The 21,395-nt window shown below is 41.0% G+C and overlaps 1 protein-coding gene across 4 annotated transcripts in view; it reads left to right on the top strand.

Annotated features, from left to right (window-relative positions):
• Window positions 1–3,876: 3,876 nt before the first annotated feature.
• AUH (AU RNA binding methylglutaconyl-CoA hydratase) overlaps window positions 3,877–21,395 on the top strand; it is a 111,102-nt gene continuing 93,583 nt past the window's right edge. Inside the window, exons 1-3 of one of the 4 annotated variants that reach the window (XM_050716491.1) lie at window positions 3,877–4,184; window positions 13,460–13,527; window positions 13,625–13,712. In XM_050716491.1, coding sequence (XP_050572448.1) covers window positions 3,938–4,184; window positions 13,460–13,527; window positions 13,625–13,712 — 403 coding nt within the window. In that variant the 5' untranslated portion in view covers window positions 3,877–3,937. The remainder of the gene's footprint in view (window positions 4,185–13,459; window positions 13,528–13,624; window positions 13,713–21,395) is intronic. The other 3 variants (XM_035569344.2, XM_035569342.2, XM_035569343.2) reach the window with 3 other exon arrangements.

The raw sequence follows: 21,395 nt of genomic DNA, 5'->3' as shown, positions 1-21,395 counted from the left end.
AGGTCCTGAGCAACCTGATCTAGTGAGTGGGATCCCTGCCTACGGCAGGGGGGGTTGGAACTAGGTAATCTTTGAGGTCCCTCCAACCCAAGCCATTCTGTGATTCTATGACTCATGTCTAAGTGGCTCATGTATGCCAGGCACTTGTCCAATAAGTCAATCCGATACAGCTGCCTCCGTTTTTGAGATGCGAGAGTATAAGCACAAATAAACAGGGTAGGCAGAAATGCAGAGACAATTTTTTTCCAGTGTTCTGAGGCATGAATGAGACACATAGGCACATTTTTGAACAATAACTGTTAGAACCAGGTAACAAGCACTATGTAAGCAAACCTGCAAGTGTACCCAGGTAGGTTGAGTTTAATAAGAATAATTTCTGCAAAGGAAAAGTAAGCTGTAAAAACATTGTATGTCTTAGTGCAGCTTTAGGATTATAAAACTAAGCAGAAAGAAAATAGACAATCTAAGGAAACAGCTGCCTGTGAAACATATTGAATAGGCTTGGTGCCAGAAAGAGAATGGGCTGTATAGTGCTTGTGCATTAATAGTATAATGACCAAAAGGTTTTAAAATAAGTTAGAAATGCAATAAAGTGTGCTAACTGGACAACATAATAAACAGTAAAATTCTGCCATTAATTAAAAGCAAATATGTGAAAATAAGAGAAAAGATCTCCTGGCAGGTGGCATGAAATTGGAATAACCTTTGTAAATCAACTTAAAAAAAAAGAGGTAGCTAATGGATCTTACCCTGAAACATTAACAGTCACTTCACAGAGACAATTAATTTACAACTTGCAAAAAAGACGTGATTTACCATGAATAGCAGAAATTTGGTGCTCTGTTTTTTTTTTCTTCTGTGAAACGCGTTCAATTTTCACTTTAGCTACACAATACCACTGATACGGTCACCCAGGGAAAATGAAACTATTCCTTACACATCACGTTGTATAATGTAAGAGCAACTTAAGCAACTCAGACCTATCTGAGTTTCTTTTTTTTCCATCATTTTTCCTGCCTTACTGTACACATTGTGTGCATCTTCTCATTGTTACTTGTAAAGTCATGTACTAGTATACATACACCTGCAATTATTTTTCCTGTCTCACTTCAAATGATCTATCATTATTTTTAATAATACTAAATGCCTAACTGAACATCCACAAGTACTTTCACTTTCCTTGATTTCAGGTACCTAATTTAGATCTTAAGCTTGGAGGCCAGTTTCTTCCATTATACTTAATTAAGAGAGTGAATCATGGCAGAAGCCCTGCACTGAAGTGCCCGGAATTACATTTGTAAGAAACTTCTCTCCACTAACTATGTAGGCTGTTTCCTAATTTCTGGACCTGCATGCTGTTTTCAGACAACAGCTGCATGTGAAGCTACAAAGGGGGCTGCACATTTCTCTTTTCACTCTCAGTTCTGTGCACTGTGAGAAGCTGCTACCTGATGTGAATGGGCTTTCCAGGGAAATTCCAAATACAAAATTAAGTAAGGGTGAAGGACCTTCGAGTCTTTCCCCTCTGCTTAGATTATGATTGACTGATCCTATTACAAGTAATAGCTGAATGCAGAGAATTGCTGGGCTATCCTCCATCTATATTGGATCCATTTTCATTCATGCTAACATTGCTTCTCTGGGCATGAGGGAGGCTGAGTCAAGATTTATACAACCATGCTCAATCTATTTATTTTACCCATCACCAAGTATCAATATTTGGATTTCTGTGTGCAGAAGTGATCAGGTTACCAGGCGATGTCATATGTAATTTAGGCAGTTACTTAACAGTTTTGATCTGGTTGCTCCAGTTTTTTTTCTTATTAGTATACATGATTTACATAACAATCTGCACGTCAATATTCTTCCCCTCTGTAACTAAATGTGCTTTCCATGTCCTACTTTGACTTTAAAGCTGCTTTGGTATAACTAAACCACAGTGAAAAAACAGGGAACAAGAATACGGAAAATTCTGATTCCATCCAAGAGTCCCAATTCATGCTTGAATGGCAGTGCAATGGGAGGAACTGAATATACAGTATTGCAAAATGCAATGTACTCCTAAACCACCAAAATAAAACACATTTATGTATCATGCAGTTTTAAGCATTAACACAGAGACACGGTTCAAAGAATAGCATGACCTATTCCAGCAGGCATCTTTATGTTGCTAACACCTTATAATTTGGTTTTTTGAAAAACTCTCTAAGTAGAGTTCAAATTTTCTCAACCCTTCTGTTTTCAAAAAGCACTTAAGAGGTCGTTGGAAATTAAACTTTTATCTGAATGTAAACACATTCTAGCAATGTAGATGATAGAAACTTCAGAAAAAATGAATAAAAGTTAAATATCTTTTCCCTTCATGTGCTAAGAAAGTAAAATCAAATATTGATGGTGTAAAAGAAAATTGAGCTTAAAATTTTTTTGAGTTTTAATTGTGATGGTGGGTATTTGTACAGGAGATACAAGGCTATTAGGCGTGATTCCATATGCTGACCTCTGCTCGGGAAAGCGTTTGCTAGTCCTTGAGTCAAGGAGTCTGGGAATGACTGCAAATGACAGCTGTGCAGGGACAACATGTCTGCCTTCAGCTTCAAGGCAACACGATGGTACTGTAGTGAATCAAGTTCTGTTTTTAATGTCTTTTTATCTTATCCTGTGTCTTTTAGAATAGCGCTGCCTCTCAGTTATCACCGACATAATTGGGAATTATCTTTCAAAATTCATTCTCATAAAATAAAATGTTCCTTGACTGTGAACAAAATTTCCATGACAGACATTCATTATTCCTTTCTGTTGGAAAAGTCTTTAGTGTAGTGCAGGCGCTACAGGAACAGGCTGCTAATCACAAGCTATAGTCCTGTTTAAATAGTAAAACATAATAAATGCGAGGCAATAGTGTGTTTCCCTCTTCATTTGCCCTTCATGGTGCTCTACAAGAACAAACAGGACTTTCCTTTCTCCAGAAGGAAGGCAGCGGAGGAGCTGCTGAGCAATGCAGGATGGAGAGGAATGCAGCAGTGTGTTTGCCCAAGTGACAGCCAAAATGGCTCCATCTGGGCCTCTGCTCACAAGCGGTAATAGAGCTTGCTTTTTCCCTCTGATTAACACTGACTGTTGAAAATTACAGGGGTGAGGGATGTACGTGTGTGTGAAAAAGGTTCATTTTCAATACTCAAGCTCCAGCTTGTCAAAGTACACTTAGTTTAGGAAGACAAACTTCTCAGGCTTTGGGGGCCCCATTACTTCGCTTGGTTAGCTGCAGGTACCTCAACCTTTGGCAGGTACCTCAACCTTTTCCAAGTCCTAGCTGAGGATTTGGATGCAGTGCTGTTATTCAGAATCTAATACAGCTATACCCTTGCTCAACAAAATGTTATGGTGTTGGCTCAAGAACCCGTTCTGCAGTCCCCCTGAGACAGCCAGAAGAGGTGCTCATAGTGGTCCTAACAGGTGAGTTTGTGACTGCTGACGGGACGCATCTCCCAGCTGCACCTTTTATATTTACAGAAAAAGGTGCGGAGGGGGCACACCTACCAGCGTGCCACCACACGCCACCGGGCTTTAATCCCCCTTGCTGACAGACAAACGAAGGCGAGCCGCGACCACCAAGCCGCGTCAATTCCACCTTTATTTTGGCAAAACGAAGGCAACCCCCAGCCCCGCCCCCCCCCGGTGCTCCAGTGGGAGCCACTGCCCCCGCCGCCGGGCTCTGCCCTCCCGTCCCTCCACGCCGCCCCTCGCCCCCTCAGCGCCAACGGCCGCCGTGCCACCGTTGGTTCGCAGGCCGGTGGGGGGGGGGGGGGGAGGAGGAGGAGGAGGAGGAGTGCGGCGGCGGCGGCGGCGGCGGCGGAGCCCCGTGCGTGCCGCCGCCGGTCACGTGGGCGGCGGGAGCGGGGCCGGCGGCTGCGGGTGGTGAGGCGGCGGCGGCAGCAGCATGGCGGTGGCGCTGGGCGGCCTGGGCCTCCTGCGGGGCCGGCTCCGGCTCCGGCTGGCCGCCGCGGCCGCCTCCCCCCCCTCCTCCTCCTTCTCCTTCTCCTCCTCGTCGTCGTCGTCGTGCCTCGGGCCCCGCGCGGCGGTGCGGAGAGGCGCTGCCGCTCGCCCCGCGGCCGGGAGGAGCTACGGCTCGGAGGCGAAGGAAGAGGAGGAGCTGCGGGTCCGGTACCTGGACGACGAGCACAAAGGTAACGAGGGGGAGGCGGGCACCGGCACGGCTCGGCTCGGCTCGGCCCGGGCCTCCCGGCGGGGTGACCCCTGCGCCGCCACGGGGGGCGGCGGCGAGCGCGGGGCGGGGCCGGGCCGGGCCGGGCCGGGCCGGGCGTCCTCGGGGAGCTGCGCGGCGCCGGGGGCTCCTCCTCTCCTCTCCTCTCCTCCTGCTCCTCGCCGGCCCGCGTCCCTGTCGGAACAGGTCCAGCCGTCCCCCCCGAGCCGTTCTCGCCCCCAGCACCCTGCTGGGTGGCGTTTTGTGGCCGCTCTGAGGGCGGAAAAGAAGGTTTGGCGGCGAACGGCTGCAGTTCGGCAGCATGCCGCACCTGCTGGCTGGGACAGACAGCGGTGCAGAAGTTACGTCCACGTTTTATTTTCTCCAAAGCGTGGCTTCAGCACCCTTGTTCATCTGCTTTCCTAGTCAGCTTTACTTCGCTTCTGCTGCTGCCAACTGCTCCTAGCCTTGATTTCCTCAGCAGTGCTAGGAGTCTTGTTTTAATCCCCCTGGTTAAGAAATCAGTGCTTCAATTTAATCTGCAGCCCCATGCATTACAACAATGCTACAAAGCTGGTGAAGGGCCTGGAACACAAGTCCTGTGAGGAGCAGCTGAGGGAGCTGGGCTTGTTTAGTCTGGAGAAGAGGAGGCTCAGGGGAGACCTTATTGCTCTCTACAGCTACCTGAAAGGAAGGTGTGGGGAGCTGGGGGTCGGCCTCTTCTCACAGGTAACTAGTGACAGGACCAGAGGGAATGGCCTCAAGTTGTGCCAGAGAAGGTTTAGTTTGGAAATCAGGAGACATTTCTTCTCAGTAAGAGTAGTCAGGCATTGGAATGGGTTGCACAGGAAAGTGGTGGAGTCACTGTCCCTGGGGGTGTTCAAGGCAAGGTTGGACGTGATGTTTAGGGACATGGTGTAGTGGGTGACAGTGGTAGTAGAGTGATGGTTGGACCATATGTTCTTGGTGATCTTTTCCAACCTTAATGATTCTATGATTCTCATCAACACTTTGTATTTCTTATTAGGTTTGGTGCTTACTAGATTTTGGAGGTGTTATCGTTTGGATGTATTTGATCTCCTTGGGTGTTTGTCACTTGCAAATTTGTGTGCAGCAGGGCTAGGAATGGTAGACCACCAGTGATAGGACCCCGAGGGAACAGCGTGGAGCTGCATGATGGGGGCGTGTCGGGCTGGGTGTTAAGGAAAGGTTCTTCACTGAGAGGGTGGTTGGGCACTGGAACAGGCTCCCCAGGGCAGGGGTCATGGCCCTGAGTGTGATGGAGTTCAGTAAGTGTTAGGACAAAACTCTCAGACACATCGTTTGGTCTTTGGGTGGTCCTGTGCAGAGCCAGGAGTTGGCCTTAATTAGTCCTTGTGGGTCTCTTCCACCTCAGGGTTTTCTGTGATAAAGAGTAGCTGTAAGCTTTCCTTCACAGGATCAGGCAATTCCAAAATATCTCAAGTCAAGCAGGCAGGGCAGAAGGCCAGATTTGCTGACGAGGGATCTTCTGGAGCTTAGGTGAAAAAAGAAAATGTACAGCTGCTGGAATCAGGGTCAGGCAACATGGAAGGACTACAGGGACACTGTTCACGTTTGTAGGGAGAAAATTCATGTGGCCAAAGCCCAGGTAGAGTTGAAGCTGGCCAGGTGTGTGGGAGACAATAAAAAGGTTTTTTTAGATATATGAACAGAAAAAGGAGGATCAAAGAAAACATAGGTCCGCTACTTGATGGGGATGGTCACCTCACAGACAAGGACACAGGCAAAGCAGAGACGTTTAATGCCTTCTTCGCCTCTGTCTTCAACGCTGATGATGGGCTTCGGGACCCAGGGTGCCCTGAGCTGGAGGACCACGACGGTGGGAATGACAAACTCCCAACCAACCCTGAACGTGTGCAGGATTTGCTGCTCCACCTGGGTCCATACAAGTCCATGGGTTTGTCTGGGATTCATCCCAGGGTGCTTAAAGAGCTGGCTGACATCATCTCGAAACCTCTCAATTGTTTTTCAGTGGTCTTGGGAATCTGGAGAGGTCCCAGTAGACTGGAAGCTGGCAAAAGTTGTGCCGGTTTTCAGGAAGGGCAAAGAGGACCCTGGCAACTAAAGGCCTGTCAGTCTCATGTCAGTGCCTGGTAAAATTATGGAGAAGTTTGTCCTGGGAGTTACTGAAATGCAGCTGGGGGACTATGCAGTCATAGGTCACAGCCAACATGGGTTCATGAGGGGTAGGTTCTGTTTAACAAATTTAATTTCCTTTTATGAAATTGGATATCAGGAAGAGGTTCTTTACAGTGAGGGTTGTCTCAGACTGGAACAGGCTCCCCAGGGGTGTAGTCACGGCACCAAGCCGGTTGGAGTTTAAGAGGCGTTTGGACTGTGCTCTTAGTCATACGGTCTGAATTTTTGGGTAAACCTGCGTAGAGCCAGGAGTTGGACTCGATGATCCTTGTAGGTCCCATCCAACTTGGGATATTCTGTGATTCTGAGGGTTTATTTTTAGAGCCATGATGTTCTACCTACTTTTGTGGAGAAGGCCATAGTATGGAGCACTATCCTTCTGAGGTGTATGGATTTCTTTAGGTGGCTAGTAGGTCTTGGAACAACCATATATTGAGATGCATGATTCGGTTTACATCTTTCAGAACATCAACACAGTTGTTTGAGACCATCTGCAAACTTGGTCAGGCATCTTTGAATTGGGCATACATATACACAGATTCGTATGCACATGCAGAGTTGTTACTTTAAAACTGAATTTTAGCTCGAGGGTTAGATTTTTTTTTTTTAAAGGAAAACTGATGTTCAGTTTCGTCTGATTGCTCGTAAGAGGCAATAACGTTGATAACGTAATCTGATCCTGCAGTCCACTTCTATCTGAGTGACTGTTCTGACCCAACTCTTCTGCAGTTCCTTAAAGACAATACTTGATTAGCCCTGTTTTCTCAGCCAACTGTGGGACTGGAAATTGGTTTTAAACTTTTATTTTAATTTTAAGCTTATTTTAAATCTAGGTGGAGGCAAGGCAGGAGCAAAGAAGACTCGACAGAATGTTCGGGGGTGGATTTGCTTGTTTAGTCTGTGCTTTTCCAACAAGTCGGTAGAAGATACTTGAGTACTACCTAAGGTCATGGTTTTTATTTCTGCCATTAGGCAGCTAGTAATAGAATTACTGGTACTGTGATCCAGCTGTGGAATGGCTAGCAACTATTACTTCTATAATGTTATGAATGTGTTTTGTACAGTGTATCAATCTTAAGTTCATTGCTGTGTGTTTTTAATGTAGATAATACAAATTTGATTGTGCAGAGAATTGGAGGAGGTTTTTGAAGAGATGTTGCAGAGATAGCTAAAGTTTGGCATGTCAGTAGCCTAATCTGTCTTTATTTTTCCTGATGAAAAATTCTTCTTGAAGTTTTTTTAGTTTTCAGAAAATACTAGTCTGTTAAATGTGGCATTAAAGCTGCCCGAAAACATGGTGTGCAGTTTGGAGTGGTAAATCAGCTCTGGATATTTTAAGGAAGGACCAATCACTATTTTTAATTCATAGATTCACTTCAAAGAGAAGGAATTTTCTTTGGTTTTGTCTTTCAGGAGGACATGGAAACAGATAATGTTTGTTGATAAAGGAGAAAAACAAGGGTCTAGAAGTAAGCCAGGAGACATACGCTTCATATGCCTCCCTCAGCAGCACGAAGAGCAGAACATGTTTTTGCAGAAGAAGAAACATGTCTCTGTCTGCTTCTTCCCTGTTCTGCTAGTGCACACCCTCCTCCTCGCCCCATGTGTCAAGTTCATCTGTCTCTATTTGCTTACAGCATGCAATATCTCTGCTCCATCAGGATGCTTACTCCATATAAGCCGCAGGGGTCTCCTTCACTCTTCTCTCACTTACCGTTCCCATCTCCAGCAGCTCATGATGCAGACCTTCCCAAGTGGGACCCCGGTGCCATTGCCCCTTTACGTTCTTCCACTTCATGCTTCTTGACTGCACACAGGGACAGACCCTGACTACCCTTCAAGGCAAGCGCGTGCTCATTGATACTGCTGTGATGCTCTTGTCCATGCACAGTCTGTCTGAGTTGCTTGGAGGAAGATGCGTCGTCCCTAGTGCTGCACAGGCTGGTACAGCAGAGACTTGTGGGGAGACAGGAAAATGACAGGAGTTGCCTCACACAGAGCTGCGTGTCCTCTAGCTCTAGACAAATCTCACCCTTCAGGCAGAGAAGCAAAATGCTCTGCTTCATAACACTTCCACGTGACTCATGTACTACAGTTTTGGGACCTTGTTAAACGTCTACTGCAATGAGACTGTGTTTGGAAGGACTAGTTACTGAATTTGTTATTCAAGACTTTCCAACTTCCAGATTTGAACTTAACAAGAATATAAAAGATGTAGGATTTGAATATGGTTGTAAAATGCTCATGTGTTCTGGACAACATGTTGCAGCTCATGTTGTTTGCAGTATCAGAGTCACGTATGAGTGTGGCTAAATGTCAGCGTATTGTTATTTTTTATTTAAATACCCATCTTTTACATTATTTGAAATTGTATTTGATTATCACTGTTAGGTCTGAAATGTATTATCACTACTGAAATTTCAGAGCTTTTAGGCAAGTTGCATTAGCAAGCCCATTAGAAATTTTAATTAAGTTAGGGCTTTTGCTCTGTAGGTTATAAATGAAATTCACGGAAATATCTTTGCAATCCTGACTGAAGTGTTGCAGTGTTACTTACTGGAAAGTGATGCAAGTATTTGTAAATTTTAGATTTTCCACTAGAATAACTATTGATGTTTATATTTTCTATCTGTTTTTAGTTTGGGTAGTGTATATAAGACAGCTTTTTGACCTTATCAGTTAGAATTTTAAGGTATGTAATACAGGCAGAACAAATATGGTCTCGTTTGAGGTAGTTTATTCAGAGGCTGGAAACTTAATAGCTAGCTGATAAATCAGAATAGTTTACGTTCCCTTCTTTTTCTCTCTTTTAAAAAAGTTAGAGCAGATGTGGTGTACTAATTTAAGAAATGCAGGAAAGATTTTTGAAGTTACACTTTGAGATAAGAAGGTGCTTAGAATTTTGAGAAGTGCTTAGGTGCTTTTAAAAACTGCAGCTCAACGCATATCTGTATGATTTTGCACATAACAGCTTCTTGAAAAATATGATCAATGGAAATGACCAGAATTGTGCATGGTATACTCACTATGGATTCTTGTTATGATTAAGAAAATATTGTACAATTAATAAGCATCTCAGTCAACTCATCTGCTTTGGTTTATCTGAGTAGTTAAGTGAGACAAACTTACAACTTTTCTCTCTTCATTCTTCCCTTTCTCAATGCAGAGGTGGGTTTTTTTGGTTATGCAAAAGAACATTTGGAAAAATTTTTTTTGTGTGTGATTGTGTATATGTAATACAAATAAATGTGTTTTTCTAAGTACTTTTTATAGAGATCAAGTGAATCTTAATAAGACAAATTAATGATATGAATGTAGAGAGGACTTATTTGTAACTAACAATTTAAATGTGTTTCTACTAAATGCTGAGGATGAGTATTTTTGAAAAGTACGAAGCACGAGATAAAACAGATAAAAATTGTTATTTAAAGCAAGATTTCCTGTGTGCCGATATAAGCTGTAGTTAGAACATGATCTAATCACTTCACTTAAATTGGCCCACCCAGTTTTTTTACAATATAGAAAGAAATACGATTTTCTCTTTCAGAAGTTTTAAATAATGATAGCATCATGCATTTTTGCTGCCCCTATCAAAATACGAGAATGCTTTAATATGATCTACTTACTCATATAAAAATCCCAAATTTAGTGCACACTATGAAATGAGGATGTGTCTGGGAATTTAAAGGTATTTTGAAGTTATCATTCATTTATATGTATTTTGTCTCACTAAAACATTTTTGTTTTTATTCTCCTTTGACTTCATTATATTTTTCTCTTAAATGTTAAGAATTATATAACAGCTTTCTCTGGTGGCAGATGTAACATATAAGAAGAGAACATATTGTATGTTTGCATATGCTCTTCCTCTCATGGTTGCTAGAGAAGTAATGCAGAGGGAGCATGACTACTTTTTTTAGACAGCATTGGAAGTGAACTGAATCCCTTGGAGAATCTATCTAATAGAGTGAAAATTTCTTTTTAGTATGTGTCTGTAATTTTTAATAGATACACCTTATTTGCTGAAGAGTGTTCTGGAGTAATGTGGACATGACTCCCAGGAGAAAATTATGAAATTAATATTGCATTCAGCATAGTGTGAATAACTGTTCATTTTCAATATATCTACCCTTCTTTGATGCTGTGAAGATACTGGAATTGATCTATTATGATTTCTTCTGATATTTGTTGGTGAATATGATGATGAATCTTTACTTTTTTTTTGGATAGTTTTTTTCAAACTTTTTTTTTTTAAGATATTGGAAAGCATGCCTGTATGTGGAGACTTTAGGAAGAAAGAATGATGACTAAATGCTTCAGATGAAGATGTAACAGATGTTTCAAAATATATATGCCAATAATCATCTTTTCATATTGCTAAATATTTGTCAGAATGGTTACTTCTACGGCAGTAATGTGTAAACTTTGCCTTTTTTTTTTTTTTTTTCCCTTTTAAATGGTTTGGTGGGGTTCTCCATTGCTGTATGGAGCCTGATTATTCCTTTTTGCCCTGGTTAGGGAACTTCCTCCAATCTAAAATTTGTATACCTGTGTGACCAGGCCTTTAAGTCTTGTTGGATGCCCAAAGAAGGAAGACTTGCCTTAAACAGTTTCTGTCTGGAGATTCTTCTATGATTCTTGAGGTGGGCAGGGGAAGGGAGAAAGTATATTCTTGGGATTGAATTGCTCAACTGGAAATCAGGAAGTCTATTTTTTTTCTATTTCAGTTATGTGACTTTTCAGCAGGTACCCAATCTGTCTGTAGTTTGGTCACTGATAAATATATTGGGAACCCCAAGTCTTACTGCAATATTAACAAACAAACAAACAAAAACACAAGGAATTTAAGGATGTACAGATAATATAGTAATTGAGTAGTAGGATTTTCTGGTATTAATCTCATATGTTTTTCTGGTTGTAGTTCTTGCTTCACTTTTTTTTTTTCTTATTTGAGAAATAGAATAGCTGTGTGGGTGTCATCTGTATTTACCTCACTTTTCTGGAAAGGGAGGCAGAACTGCTAGTTTTATGACTTGATGTGACACTGCTAAGAAGAATCAACCTGTATGATTTATCTTCAAGGAGCCTTTCTTTGTAGGAAAATTACTAAATGTGTTTTAATGATAATTGAGAGTTCCTTCTGAATACACTAATATTGGTGGTGGTAATTAAAGAGTGTTATTGCCATTGGAAAAAAACATGCTTCTGCAAAAGACCTTACTTCCAAACTAAAAAATAGTTTGGGATGATGATGTCTTCAGTTTGTTCAGATATTGGATATGCAAGTGTGCCTGCCTTAGAGCCTAAAATCAAAGCCAGGTCACGTTGCCTTTTGTTATTTTAAAATGCTGTGCTGCTTTTGCCTAATTTACTTGTGTGAGCGTGTGAAGTATTGGAATTTGGAATATTCCTTGTGAAGAATAAGTTGTGACAGTAGAAGAGTGCTACAGTCAGAAGCATTACATGAATTTTGTCTTGTTTGTTTAATAAAACAACCAGATTCCTGTTTAAGTGCTGAATGAGGGACCTTGCAGGATGTCCTAGATGAAGACCTCCAACCATGTTGATGAATGGGTGGGAGTTCAGGCTTGCAGAACAAAGGAATGAAAGTTGTTTGGGTCAGCCGGGCTCCTCTTCTCTATTTCTTGTTAGTGATCAACTGGACCTTGAGAACAAGCAAGAGCAATGTGTGCTCTCCTACTTGGGCTTAACCATTTTCATTGAACGTTGAGTATGGTAGACTTCAGAAGACTTTGGCTAGACAATGGCTTCAAATGGGTAGCTGCAGGAGAAACAAGACCTCTGTTTAATTGCATGTGTGGGGGGGCACATCCATGCAGGAGGAAGAAGAGGAAGAGGAGTGGGCTCAAGGGCTATTAGGTCAGTTCTTTGGAAGGACATGTTTCTGTAAAGGAAAAGAAGTAGTGTGCACTGAGAAAACAAGACGGATTCCAGAAGATGACTAAGTGCCAGATTTTAGAGATTATACATGCAGAGCTGGGTGTTGTGGTAGTGAATACACTGGCAAATACTGATTTTTTTTTTTTTTTGTAGATTGATGGTAATATGGTAGGCATTTTTGTCTGAGATAATGGGAGTTCCCTTTCTCTCTTTCATTCCTGGTCCCTGACTTAGTCCTTTGTCCTCTTCCCTTTCTCTTTGCATCCCCAAATAGGAAAAAAAAAAATCCTGATGGGTAAGACTTGACCAAGGCTGGGTCAATTTCATAGGACTATGTGCTGCTGTTTAGAATTCAGGGAGTTGTAATGCATTCAGGATACAATTTTCTAAAAGATTACTATAGGCTTGGTACACTTACCAAGGTAAACTCTTTGGGATTTTCCCATTTGACTGTCATGCCTATAAAACTGAAGGAGTAGGAATTAGGACAAAAGAAATGTTGTTCCTTCTGCAGCATTCAAACCAGCATATGTAATCAGTCACTGAGCCAACTGATCTGTAACTGGTCTAAGGGAGCTGTAGATGTGTGACTGGAGCTGTGTGGCCAAGCATTGAACCCAGTTTGTGTCTTGAGGCAGAATTTCTATACGATTTTTCTTCTTTCTAAACAAAAGTTCAGTTTTTCTGTTAATAGCATTCTGTCTGTGTTTGTTACTTCCTTTTACCTGTATCAGAATTGCTTAGCTGTGGTAACACTTGTTGCTTTAAGAAGTTTCTCAGCGCATGCTGTCTAAATATGGAAACATATGCTTTACAGTTGAGTGTCTTGCCTGATTGCATGTCAGCACTTCACACACAAACATGAAATTAGTGCATGCAATAGTGGAATTACACGTTTAGCCCTTGTAAGCACTATTTCCATGTTAAGGTGTTAGGGCCGTGTTGTAGTACTTGAAATACATGTTGCTTCTGTTGAACACTGAAATGTTCAGCCCTGGGAAACTTTAGTCATTTTTTTTTCTTTTTAAAACTCTCTGTAGCTAAATGATTACAGTAGCATGTTTTTTTCTATTTTTGTAATCCTCAATTATGCCTTTTTTATAACATCAAAATAATTATATACAGAGATATTATTGTTACAATACAGAAAATAATACAATTTTTCTTCCTCTCCAGGAATTGTGGTGCTTGGGTTAAACAGATCTCATGCCAAGAATGCCCTTAACAAAAATCTTTTAAAAATGGTAAGTGAAAAGAATAGTTTCTAGTATGAAGGTGAAACATTGCAATTAAATACTTCAAAAAGCGTTTGGTTATTCCCCTTCCTCCTTTTCTCTGTAGATGTCAAAAGCTGTGGATGCTTTGAAATCTGATAAGAAAGTACGAACTGTTATATTCCGGAGTGAAGTCCCAGGGATATTCTGTGCTGGTATGCAAACTTAATTTTCCTGAGAAGCTGGAAATCTGTATCTGATACCGCGCGCACACACACACACACACACACACACACACACAAAAGCCCAGATTCCAAGGAAACATGTCTCTTATATATATTCATCTCAGTAGCAAACAAAACGTTTTTGTATGTTGAATTTCCTCAATTGCTAACAAGAATTGAATATGTGTTTTATTCTTTCTGTGTCATAAAGTGTTTCAAAATATATAAGATAATATTTGTGGTGGTGAAAATTTACTTAATTGAGCTCTTACAAATTGTTGCGTTTACTTTAAAATGAGGACCAAATAATGCTAAGGGCTGTATAGAAAGTTATATTGAAACATATTTAAAAAACAATAAAATCAATTTTAAATTAAATGGACCTAAATAAACTTTAATTTAAAATTCATTATGAAATTGAATCTTACTGCAGACCGAATATATTCCCCCCCCCCAAAAAAAAAAAAAAAAGGTACACAAGCAACTCAAGTACACGTGTCCTGCCAGAGTCCTGAGGAAGCAAAAGCTCTCAGTTGCCAGACACTGAGAAACAGAAATTGTCAACACGTCACATTTGTCACATTTTGTTTTGCATTACAGTGCAATTCAGTTAGGCTAAGATTTGAATGTTTGTTTAATTTTTTCTTATTTCCTCAATTATGTTTTCTTGCTTGCATGTGTGGGAATGTATGGTTTTAAAAATACATTTTTTACGATGATTTTTTGGATCACCATCTGATATTTTACTGACCGCATATTGAGAAACTTTGTCCTAGAATGTAATTCCCTTTTATGTGTGGAATGAAATCCAAGGTCCTCAAATCTTGCCATTCCTCAGCTACCAACAAAAATCTGTGAAAGCCACAAGCCAAGTGTCTTGTTTCCTTCTAAGGGCTAGTCCACAAAAGATGACATCCAACTGTTATTTGCTAAATGACAGTGTGGTTGATTAAAAGATTTAAAGTCTGCTGATGACTGATGTGGATTTGAGTATGATTCCAAATTACGGGATTCTTACATGGTGAACTGGGAGAGAAAAAAGAGGAGTTGTATAAAAGAATGTAGAGATGTGCCAGCAATTGTATCCTTTCATTTCTGCTTAAATGTTCACTTTGAATCTCTTACTACTCATTTCCCTTGTGTCTCCTTTCTTATGATCTGTACTTTCATGGATGCAGGAAATTCCTTGTTAATGCTCTAGCACTGATCAAAAAGAACACCTAGAAATCAATGAAAAGCTTGGACGTTTTTAAGGCTGCATCATGTCTATGAGGCCGCCTTCTGTTTCTCTCCAAAGTGTTCTGGCTGTAGGTCGCTTTTTAGCCTTTGTCTTCCTCTGTCTAAAAGTAAATAAATAAGATATTGGCCTTCCTGGAGTGAACATACATGATGAGTCCTGGCTTATGTAAGCCTATGTTGTATGCCTTCCCAGTTCTGAAGCCAATGCAGCTGAGCCCGTGCAGGAATTGTTCTTGTTACGTGGCAGTATTCCATCCTCAAAGAAGGTACAGTCTGTACATGGAATAAGGCAGGTGTCCTGTGGGTAAAAAGCGTGTGATCAACTCATTAAGAGCTATGCTGTGTTTACACAGTGGGCTGAATTACATTTACATCGGTAATTTGAATAGTTTCATTTTTCATTATTAATGTAATATTAGTGGTACTGCTCAGGTATTTTTGTTAGCAGATTTTCAGGGATCTTCATCTTCAAAAAATTTCTGGGAGATACGGTACTGTAAGGAAGGGAGGAAGGATTATCTGCAAATTGTTGCAAAACCTTATCTTGGAGTGGAAGTGTATTCTGGGAGTTAGCCTTGCATTACAGGTTCTTCTGACCTAAACTATATAAAAGAAAGTACAGTTGAAATACATTGGCCAGGAGCTACTTTTTTTTATTATTTTTTATTTTGTACAGTGTTCTCTATGTTTATGGCTCAGAGTTTAACAATGTAATTCTACACCGTAGAAGATTTGCTGTTCAATCTCCTCAGGCTTTCAATAAAAGGCAAAACAAATTATATATTATATAATAATATATATTTATTTCAGGATAATACAAATAATATAAATTATATATATATACATAAAAATAAAACTTTCTGTTATTACTGAAGTTGTGTAGAATGTTGTTTGGGCAAGCTGAAGGATGCCGTCAGGTTCATAGCCTTTCTTTTTCTTCTTTAGTTACACCCTGTTGTTGCGACTGTCAGGTTCCTTATTTTCATGTTCTGTCAAGAAGATAGTTGTATGTGTTTAAAAAATTTACTCCTGGTGTGTTTGTGTCAGGTGGTAACTTACTGTCCCATAGTCTATTGGATCAGTTTACAGCTAGTACTGTTAAATAGAGCCTCATGCTACTGTTCAACAGTTTTAAGTAATTACCCTTTTGCTTTCCCTTCTCTGTTGCCTGGCCAACCAGATCAATTGCTTAACTCAGACTTTCCCAGTCCGGTCAGAGATTGTTTGTGTTTCCTAAAAGTTCATATCCAAGTAATTGTCAATTTCCCAATATCTATCCATTCTCTGCCGCTAAGAAGAATTCTCTCCCCTCATGGGGGAGAATGAAGTGCTGTGATTCCCTAGCAGAACAGACCACCCTCGGGTTTCATTTTGAATGGGAGTTGGAAGAGCTCAGGGGCAGGAACTTTTAACTTGTGATTTTTTGGGTAACTTTGTATCACAGAATCACAGAATAGTCTGGGTTGGAGGGAAATTTAAAGATCACCTAGTTCCAACCCTCTGCCAAGGGCAAGGACACCTTCTACTAGATCACGTTGCTCAAATAATTATTGCTCAAGTATAATTTTAAAGAGTGGACTATTCAGTATTATTTCTCTGAAGAGAACTGCACTAATTAAAATAGAGGTTGTGAGATTGTTAAGTTACTTGCATTGTATATCTGTGAACACAAAGAAGGCTTGAGGGCAATTTTATAATTGACAGATTTGAAGAAATGTTGTTCTTTGGAGGCCTTCTTTCAGAAATCATTGAGACGCATCAGAATATGGATAGTTAACTTTTTTTGTTGTTGTATCCAGCTTTCAAGGCAGCTTGAAAAATTTAGGTATTGGAGCTCTTCAAACCGCTTTGATCTAAAACAGCTTCAGTCACTGCAGCTTTGCCAATACAACCCCCTCTTGGAAATGCAGAAGTAATCTTTCTGCCAGGAAAAATTCATCGCTTGGGTCTGTGGTGTGAATAAAGCCAACACAAATGCTTTTTCTGTTGGCATAACTTGCGTACATCAAAATTTTGTTTCCAGCACAGCTAAATTGGCTATATGGTGCGTGGTTCCCGGCTGCCATTTCCAGCTGGTGTAGTTTTTCTGGCAGAAGTTTATGAAGTAAATGGGCCTGGGAGAGCAGATCCTTGAAAACTTCATTTATAAGGTTTTGATGTGGACTGAAAGAAAATGCTGAAGGAGGAAAGAAGTTCTGTAATAGCCTTCAAATTCTTTACCTATGCTTGTTTTTGTAGAACCAGCAAGAGTATTGCAGAGTTACAACTGTGGGTAGAGTCTCCTTTTTTCTTCCCAGTCTCTGTTAAGTAAGCAAGGAGAGAGGGTAGTATTTTCCCAGAGCATATTTCAGGTTCCAGCTCACACACAGAAACTGAGAAGAGAGTTAATGTATTACTCCACTGTTCCCTCCTGAGGATTCAGATAACACATGAAGATACTTCAGTACCTTCTCAATATTTTCATTGCTGTATATACATTTAATTCCCCTCAATAAATTCCTTTAGTGATATTGTGTAGCTAGGTTCTGTTCTCTTTTTATCACTCAAAACTTTTACTAAGGTTTGGATTCAGACTGATGCAGGATGCTTGTAGTCCACAAGGCTCAGTGGCAGGTTGGTCAGCCATGCGACAGCTTTGTCCTATGAGTGGGTGCATAGTAATCTGTTAAGTTTGGTGGCTAAAGCTTGCATTTGCCCAGTGCTGGTTATTTTTCTTCTTAATGTTGTTTCTGATGTTGTTTTTCTGAAAGAACTGATAGCTGCCATGATTTTCTAGTGCACATGTTGAGCAACTGAGCCCATAAAGAGTACACTCAGAATTTGATAGCCTAGTCCATAAAGAAAAAAGCCAAAGAAGAAAACCTTGTTTTAAAGGTCTTTCTTTTGGAAATACTGCAATCAGATAACTCCAAATGCTCCTACTACTGTCCGTCCTGAAGACGGACATTGAATTTTAGAAGAAATTGGAACAACTGTAGATTTTTGAGGACTGGAAAAGTTCATCTTTAAGCAGAAGATTGGTCTTAAGTATGGCAGAGCTGCTGTGTTCCTTGCATTGGAATGTAGCCCAGATGAGATCAACATATTATTTGATCCGTGTTATTCTTTATATCTTGTACTTATTTACTTGGACCTTGTGGCTAATTGTAAGTAGAATGAGGTACTAGGCAATTAGCAAATAATGATACTAACAATAATAAATGCTTGCAGTTAATGCAGCAGTTTCTTGCACAGGAAACAACTGTATGCATTACTTTATGCTGCGAAGACAGATAATTATAGAGATACCTTTTAGCTGCAGAAAAAATAAAAATGGGAAGGTTTCCAGGAATTTTCTCAGTAAGAGCTCAAGAATATAGCTGTGTTCCTTTTCTTTGTCTCCAAAAAAGGGATCCATTCCTCTTGAGGAGGCAAGCACAAGGGGTGGATTAGAAAGTTGGGTGGGACTGTCAGCAACAGTGCAGTTTTTCAAATCAGCTCTAATTATGTGTGAAACTTTCAGCTAAGGATCACTTGTCTGCCTTCTCATTGTCGATTATGATGTCTGACTTGAGAAAATTATGGCAAAGCTTTTTTCTTATTTTCAGCTGTCTTCATGTTACTCTGTAGTCAGGAATAGAGTTTTTAATCCAGTGAATTGGGTTTGTGCGCGATGTTTTTGGTAGCAGGGGGGCTGCAGTGATGGCCTGTGTGAAAAGTTGTGGGGGTGCTCCCATGTTGGACACAGCCAGTTCCAGTGGCTCCAAAAGGGACCTGCCGCTGTCTGAAGCTGAGCCAATGAGTGATGCTGGTTAAACATCCACGATAACATATTTAAGAAAGAGGAAGAAAAGCTGCCCCACAGTAGCTGGGAGAGAGGAGTGAGAAAAATGTGGGTGAAACAACCCTGCAGCCCCCCAGGTGAGTGCAGCAGGAGGGCAGGAGGTGCTCCAGGCAGGCAGCTGCAGTTCCCCTGTGGCCTGTGCAGAGGCCCCTGGCGGAGCAAGCTGTCCCCCTACAGCCCATGGGTCCCACATGGAGCAGATCTCCACGCTGCAGCCCCCCCGTGGAGGAGCCCCCGGTGGAGCAGGTGGATGTGGCCTGGAGGAGGCTGCGGCCCATGGAGAGCCCCCGCAGGAGCAGGCTCCTGACAGGAGCCCATGGGGGACCCATGCTGGAGTAGTCGGTTCCTGAAGGACTCTGCACTGTGGAAAAGATCCATGTTGGAGCAGTCATGAAGAGCTGCAGCCTGTGGGAAGGATCCACGTTGGAGCTGTGCACGAAGGACTTTATCCTGTGGGAGGGACCCCCTGATGGAGCCAGGGACCGGTGTGAGGAGGCAGAGATGAACTTTTATTAACTGCTGGCAACTGTGATTCCCTATCCTTCCTGTTCCACTGGGGGCAGTAAGGAGTGAAGTTGAGCATAGGAAGAACCCCCAGGGGAGTAGGCTTTGTTTCTGAGTATACTACTTGGTTATTGATTGGCAATAAATTAAATTAATCTTCCCCAAGTTTTGCCCATGATGGTGAAAGGTGAATGATCTTTCCGTCCTTATCTCAACCCACAAACTTTCCCATCTTATTTTCTGCTGTTCTTTTGCTGAAGTAGAGTGAGAGAGCAGCTTGGTGGGCTCCTGGCAGCCAGCCAAAGTTGACCCGCCAGTTATTGTCGATTTTCAAAAATAAGACTGAGGCTAAGCCTTTATTCTTGAGGAGCTCTGAAATTGAGAGTGGACCAGCTATATAAAGTCTCAGAGGAACTTGCTTTGAAAAGGTACTAAATAAAAGCAGAAGGGATGCTTTATCTCCAGTTGAGTGAGTAGGTACTGCTAATGCAGTACTGTACAGAAGTAAACTGGATTAACTTCAACAGAGGAGACTAAGTCTGTAGCTGTGTGGTTTATTATTCTGTGTCTTGCTTGATGAAAAGTTTATTTAATTTTTTTACCCTTGGGCTTATCTGGGGCATCTGCTTAGGTGTCTCTCTTCTTATGTTGTGTTCTGTAAACACTTGCTATGAGATACTTATTATGAAATTCTGGGTTTCTCTCTCCTTTCTTTTAACGTTCTCTAGTAAGAACTTTAGTTTAGTTTTTCCTTCAGTGCTGGGATCAATTTATAAAAACGTTTTATTTTACGTCTAAGAGAGACTCCATATTGCCACTGGCTGAAGACTAGTTGGATTGATAGTACTTTCAGCCACAGTGTAGTTTTCTCCATGACTGAAGCTTTTCATAGGCTATAGTGGAAGTAGAAACAATTTTCTTCATTGCTAATATTGCCACAGCATAACACTTAATTACCAGAGACTTTTTTTTTTTTTTCCTTTGGTTGTATTCAGCTGGGATGCCAGTTGAGGATATTTCCATGCAATTTTTCTTCCTTTTTTGGTCTTGAATCTGCTGTAGACCGTAGCTCACTGAGCACAAAGCTAGTAAGTAACGTATTTAAGATCAGGCTATTAGGGAAAGGCAAATTACGAAAGCCAGCTAGAGATCCATCTCTTTAGCATTATTCTAATTTGATTGATATAACTTTGAGATTTGCCTTTTACAGCTCATGAAGGAGAATGTTTGACCCTTCCTTCTTATGTGTGATGTACCTGATTCAAAAATGAAAATGTAAGTGGTTGATTGACCCTAGTTACACAAACATTCTTCTCTCCCCCTTCCCCATTAGAATTGAAGCCATCTTAGATATGAGATCCATGCTGTTACTTAAAATACACTTAAAAACCCAAATGTCTGAATTGGTCCTCTGCTTATTGTGGTGATTCTTCACATTATAAACTTGCCAAGTAGAATTGAAGTTTTTGTGGACAGTGACTTATTAGGAATGATCAGGCTTGGTAACTAGTGCTGGTGTAAGAGTGCTTGCTGAAGGTTGGTGTCTGTAATACAACCACATGGAACTGCAAAACAACTTCTGTTATTGGAAGTATTGGATTATTTATGAAATGGATATCTATATTTAGAACTAATTCTAAGCAACAAGGGTCTATATGTGGTGTCATTTCACAGGTCTGTGTGTTCTCAAAAGTACACAAGCAGAGCTAAGTTATGTATTTTTGGCTGTTTAACTTATTGAGCTTGTGATAGTTTCAGCTGCTGATTAAAAAAATGCTATGCTTATTTTTTAATCTTGTATAAGTAGTTTAAAGCATTGTCTTGTCTTCTAATTTGCTAGAAAAAATATAATTAATGTGGTATTTTCTGGAAATTTATTTATATATTTTTTTCAGTGAAAACCACCTTAAATTATTAACTTCTAGATAAAGTGTGTATTTCTGAGAGGGTGAAATCTGGTTAGTTCTGTATTTTAACCAGTGGAGTGTAACAGGAAGCAGGAATGACTTTCTCGAAACCCTTAAAACTTATTGCAAAAGCATGGGGAAAAATTGATCAAATTGAATACCTAAAATTATCAAATTCAGATATGAAATACAAACTATGCT

The sequence above is a fragment of the Cygnus atratus genome, chromosome Z (assembly GCF_013377495.2).
Source record: "Cygnus atratus isolate AKBS03 ecotype Queensland, Australia chromosome Z, CAtr_DNAZoo_HiC_assembly, whole genome shotgun sequence".
In the NCBI taxonomy this organism is placed as follows: domain Eukaryota; kingdom Metazoa; phylum Chordata; class Aves; order Anseriformes; family Anatidae; genus Cygnus; species Cygnus atratus.
Note: the sequence above shows the minus strand (reverse complement) of the source record. Positions and strands in the feature narration are given on the sequence as shown.